The following is a 6,386-nucleotide window of genomic DNA, read 5'->3' on the forward strand; positions in this document are numbered from 1 at the left end:
GTAGGTCTGCATCCATCCGTCCGGTCCTGAAGAAATCCATGGGGTACCTGCGGAAGAAGGTCATTTAGCAGCCAATCAGGAGTCGCTAGGCGGCCAATATCGGTATTCGGGAAGAGGAATCGTACAATGTATACAAACCAGTGGCGTAACTATAGCTCCGCAGCCCCCGCGGTGGTGGGGGGGCGCAGAGAAATTGGGGGCGCCGCCGGGGGGGCTGCGGGGCTATAGTTACCCGCGGTCTGCGTCTCGCCCGGCTCTCTGTCGGGACCTTCCTGACGTCACGTCCCGGCCGGCTCCTGCTGCAATAAAAACTGACAATTAGAAAATGGCTGCCCCCATAATGCAGACAGTTTTCTGTCTGCAGTATGGGGGCAGCCATTTTCTAAGAGTCCGTTTTCATTGTAGCAGCAGGAGCCGGCAGGGACCGTGACGTCAGGAAGGTCCCGACAGAGAGCCAGGCGAGACAACGCAGACCGCGGGTAAGAAGGGGGGGCAGGCTAGGTGGGGGTCGCCGAATAAACGTGCGGTGGGGGGGCGCTGAATAGTTAGTTACGCCCCTGATACAAACTCATCGTGCGGGTTCTCCTCAGTCCTGCCTGGCTCGGGTTTTTTGTTTTAAATATTTTTATCATACATGGATGCTATTTTGGAATGAAACTGACCGATCTATGCCGGAGGACCCTGGTAAGTATGATTTCCTTCCACAGGTACCCCATGGATTTCTTCAGGACCGGACAGATGGATGCAGACGTACCTACGGGGTCAAAGTAGGTAAGTATCAGTATGAAAGGGCTATGTATGTAATAAAGTTTTATTTTTCAGGTGTCAGTGTGTTTATTTTACCATTTGTATTGCTGTGGAACTACAATTTCCAGCAGGCCCTTTATTGCCCCGGATGGTGGGACTTGTGCTTCTCCAAGTCCCTGCATGTGGGGGAGGCTTGCTGGGACTCATTGTTCCACAGCAATATACAATAGTTTTTTCTATCTTTTACACCACATTCAGCGTGGTGCAGGCTGCACGAATCTGACTGATCCGTGCAAGCTGCCAATATGAATACGATTTTGTATTGAAAAATATGAATTCGTTTTTATAAATACAAATTTGTTTCGGAAAAATACGAATCCATATGCTATCGGAAAATACGAATAAGTCAAATATGACTGCTTTGTAAATTTGCCTCTGGAATACGAATTTGTAAATGCAATACGACAGCGATACCAGTCGTATTCATTCATATTAAGAATACGAATACGAATTTTCGTATTCGCATTCTTAGTAATTTTCCCCCATAACCTGATTGGTTGCCAATCTTAGAAGTGTCTGTAAATTTACCCCTACAAGTCTTTCAATGAGCACTTGTGTGTTCAATGACTCAGGGTTTACAGGAGTTTTTCTGGTTTTGTGATGGAGCTGTTTTTTCCTTTGTCCTCCTTTGAACGACATGAAAATAGAACAATGAAAGACGTATATTTCATGAACAAAAAACTACAGCTTACATTTTAGATAAAACATTTAAAAAAAATGCTTTTCAATAAAGCTCTCACATATTACGTCATTTCTGCTTTTTGTACATACTGTATGCATTCTTTCTTTTCACTGCATTGTGCATTCTTCTTTCCTTTAATCCATAGACACCTATTCATCACTACACACTATGGGAGATTGTAGCAGGTGACACTAAATAAAGCCTCTAGGATCTAAAATAGTACTATTATAGTCATATGACAGATCGGCTTTACAATGATCTCGGTTGCCACTGACCTGAATAAAATGTAAGGTAGGTGACAATAATTAAGTATAGAGCAGTACCAATGGGGACTTCCAAATGTGCTCATTAAGAATGATTGATGCAAATACATGGCAGTACGCGAGGCAGACGCTGAGAAATGGAGGTCAGGTCTTACTCATCACTCTAACTCTGCCAGACATGGTTAGATTAGAAGGTTGTCTTATAGAATAGAACTATGCAAAAAAATAAAAAAAATATCTACTTTCTTATAACATTGAATATGTTTTCACAGATTGGTGTGACATTCAGAAAATTCTATTGCAGCAGTAAAAATAAACTAACATTTAAAAGACTTATTTCTTTGCCTATCTTCCATATTAGCAGAAGTGCTCCTGATATCAGTGATTCAGATGTTTACATTTTGATCTCAAGATCTTAAACAGGTTTTATTTGCTATGACTGGGGATGTAGCTTGGCCAATAGAAGACTACATATTGCACAATGTGACCTATTAAAAACAGTTGATTGAACAAAAATTTAGGGCGTGGCATCATGGGGAAAGGGCGTGGCCACATAATAGTACCAATTCACATTACACCACACAATGGTGGCACTTATACACATTGTGCCAGCTAGAGCTCCTCAGGCACACTGCACCAGGTAGAGCCCCTTAGATAAATGCGTCAGCTAGAGACCTTTAGGCACAATGCACCAGGATTACACATTACACCGTAATGCACATTACACGTTATGTTGCACACCGTAATTCCATTTTTCCACAGTTTACCACAAATTTTAAGTATAGTCATATGATGCCACCCTATTACAGCAACCATTATTTACACGTCGTGTTCTATGTTCATTATTTCAAAGGTTAATAGATAAAGTTATCAAGAAACAGAACTTTATAACATCCCATTTATTCCTTCAAATATTTCAGTTCACTTCTTATCTAGAATAGATTTCCATTTTACTTACTTTGGACCCATGCTCCTCTTGTAAAATAACATTTTATGACTAAAGATATAACATTGTAATGTAGTTTTATACCTATGTAAAAACATACCCCGAAACCCTTGATTATTACATAAGCAGAAATTGTCAAATTTTCTTCAGTTATTTCATTTATAGCTCTATGAGATAGTATTCAGCATTTTTCTGAAATTACCAAATGTTGGTATTTAACAGTGTTTAGCTCACCAAACCTTCTATTGCATCTTTTTTTATTTAAACCCTGGGTACAAAGCTGGATTTGATAGGCGGGGTAATTTAGTGCACAGCAAATATGATTACAATAGGATAGCCCGATTGGATCAGTCACATTCTGTTTTCAAATGTTGGTAAAAATATAATTAGTTTGCCAGCATTTGGAGATGAAAGGAGAGGAAACATTGGTCACAATATATTTTTCTTCACTAAAGGTCATGAAGAAATTAGTTATTATGAGAAGAAAAATGACAGCTTCCGCATAGTGTAATATGTAGCGTAGCATGTACAGCACACAAATAGAAAAGATTTTAGTCAGAGTCAAATTCGCCTACAAGGGTACAGAGAAAAAACCCAGTGGGTCCACTCCTTGTGGACCTTCTCTAGGGATCAGGTTCCACTTGAATTATATAGTATACATATGTTACACTAAACTGCAGAAGATTATGGTATATTTTGTACAATATTCACTATATCTATCAAGGGCCCAGACTAAGCACTTGAATAGATAGCCAGTCGTTCTTTATTACCTATCCTAGGGATGAGCACCCGGAAATTTTGGGGGGTTTGTGTTTTGGTTTTGGATTTCCTTCGTGTTTTGGATCTGCATTGGTTTTGGCAAAATAACAGAATTTGGGGGTGTTTTTGTGCTACAGTATTATTAATATCTAAAAATATTATTTTTATCAAGTTTAGGAGAAAAGGCTGCACCAAAGTAGCTACAGATGGAGCCCCTGCCATCCTTGACCAGGACTCGCCAGACCCTCCCCGCTGGCGAGCGCCGGCGGCAGGGGCTTCACTGAACTGGGACGCGCGTGCGTCTCACATGCACGCCGTCCCACTCTCTCGGCGGGGACGCTGCATGTCCCTGCCTGTCTCTGCTTCAGGGAGACGGGCAGGGTTATGGGGGCGCTCGGCGGCTGCAAGGGTGACGGTCGGCGACGGCGGGGGGAGGCGGCGGGGACCGGAGGACGGCTCCGTTGCCCAGTGGGCGCACAAGCATCTCATGCGCGCGCGCCCCCTGGCGGGGCTGTACATGACTGTACATGACTAAGCTAAGCAACAGAAGTGGGGGCACAGACATGTGACACATCTATGAGTGGCACTGCAATAGAAGACAGGATATCAGTTTTATAAACCATGACAAAAAAATGCTCCAAAGAGCACATAGTGCAAAGAAAAGAGGGGCAATATGGAATTGTGTCCCACCCACCATTATGTTGTATATATTAAACAGGACATGCACACTTAAACAAACAAATAATTTCAGCCACAGGACTTAGTACTGTAGCAACCCTGAACCGATATGGCAGACATAGCTGCACCCCTGGAATGATACAGAAGATTAAGCAGCTTGCTTGGAATAATACAGCAGACTAAGCAGCAACCCATGACTGATGAGGCAGACTTAGCAGCACACCTACAATTATATGGCAGACAGGGCAGCACCCCGGAATTTATACGGCAGCCAGGGCAGCACTGCTGGATTTATACAGCAGACAGTGCAGCACCCATGGACTTCTATGGCAGACAGGGCAGCTCCCCAGGACTTCTACACCAGACAGGACAGCACCCCTGGACTTATACAGCAGACATGACAGCACCCCTGGACTTATACAGGAGACAGGACAGCATCCCTGGACTTATACAGCAGACAGGGCACCCCTGGACTTGTACAGCAGACAGGGCACGCCTGGACTGATACAGCAAATAGGGCACCCCTGGATTGATACAGATTACACGGCACCCCTGGACTGATACAGCAGAGAGGGCACCCCAAGACTGATACAGCAGACAGCACCCACCCCGCATCACCCCCAGACAGACACAAGTCTGTCAACACTCTGCAATGCCAAAGTGAAGATGGCGCAGGTAACATGGATGATGTTTTGCCTTGCTCTGGTATCCGAGTCTGGTTGGAAAACCCAAGGTGGACTTGGATCCCGTCTCAGATTGGGAAGTTCGAGGAGGTCCAGTTCTCAAAGAACCGGACCCACTCACCCCTACCCTATACACTCATTCAGGCTGTGATCTAATAAATATAAGATGTGAGTAGGATAATTACTAGCTACTTGTATTAGTACAAACTGCACAAACTATACTTTTACAGTTTACAAACAATATTGATATGTTCTGATATTTCTGTGCAGGCTGCAGCTCTGTGCATCACCTCTCAGGCACGTCAGGAGGTTTCACCAGCTTAAATTACCCTTCAGACTATGAACACAGTAAAGCTTGTGCATGGGAGATAACAGTTCCTGACAATAAAGTAAGTGATCTCAAATATACAGTCTACTGTATATATTTATATTTCTAACTGAATGTGATGAAAGATTATTGTTTGTGAAGCCATAATACACTTTGACCCTATTAACACAGCCAGCTTGACCTGCCCAAATATATCATCTTCCTCCATACTAGATAGAGTAGGTAATTTATAATAGTGAAAATTACCCGTTTCTTCCTTTGCAGTAGACAAGAGGTTATGGGATAGTGCTCAGTTAGTAGCAGCGGGATAACACTGCCCCTAATTTAGCTAATATGTTTCTTGATATGCAACATGGTAAGAAGAGACCACAGTAATCTCTGGTCCCAAGCCTAGGTAGATGTCATTGTCAGAGATGTCCATTCTATCAATAGTATATGGCTATATAAACGCAGGATTTCTAGAAGGGCGATTTCAAAAGTTTGATTTTAGAATGATTTTTGCCAGCCCCTCTAGGATGCATAATTAACATGTAGTAAGTTACAGTCTGCCCAAAAGTGCAGTTTATGTATTAAAGTACGTCAGATGTATGCAAGCCCAATGACAGTGGCATAACTATGGTCTCGCAGACCCCACAGCAGCTTGGGGGAGACAGCTGCAGCGGGGGCAGTGGGGAGCATCGCAGCCAGGATGTTTCTTCACCAGGTGCCGTCTGCGCAGACACCATAACTCATGCCGCGCAAGTCTCCCTTTACTCCCTCCGCCACATCCCATATACAATAAACATTACGATGTGTGGCACAATGTGTAATGGGCATTGCAGTGTGTGGCATAATGTTTAAAGGGCATTACGATGTGTGGCATAATGTGTAATGATGAGCATTACAGTTTGTGGCATAGGGCCTTATTCTGGTTTGAGCGGCCGGGCCGTATGCGTACGTCCCGGGGTTTTTCATGATCTGCGCATGTGCAGATACGCTAATGCGCCGGCGCGAACACTCCACAACGCTTACGGCCGGTGTCTCAACGTGCGAAAAAACCTGTACGCGAGTGTACGGGTAATGGGGCGGCATAGGGGCGTGTTGATGGGAGCGGCCGAAATAATGAGGGAAGATGGGCGTAAATATGGGCGTACACGGGGGTGTGCACCAAAAATGAGCGGTGCTACTACCGCACGATCGACTAAGGCACCGTTCATTTCGGACACCAAACAGGCGGCCGCCAACCGCCAGCTCAAACCAC

General features: G+C 44.1%; 1 protein-coding gene across 1 annotated transcript in view; it reads left to right on the top strand.

The window, feature by feature from the left end:
- The first annotated feature begins 668 nt into the window (after positions 1-668).
- The window catches only part of LOC146063463 (ovochymase-2-like), a 117,146-nt gene continuing 111,428 nt past the window's right edge, over positions 669-6,386 (top strand). The window contains exons 1-2 of the mRNA XM_083175864.1: positions 669-771; positions 5,089-5,207. Coding sequence (XP_083031990.1) covers positions 669-771; positions 5,089-5,207 — 222 coding nt within the window. The remainder of the gene's footprint in view (positions 772-5,088; positions 5,208-6,386) is intronic.

Source organism: Crinia signifera, chromosome 1 (genome assembly GCF_055691185.1).
Source record: "Crinia signifera chromosome 1, ASM5569118v1, whole genome shotgun sequence".
Lineage (NCBI taxonomy): Eukaryota > Metazoa > Chordata > Amphibia > Anura > Myobatrachidae > Crinia > Crinia signifera.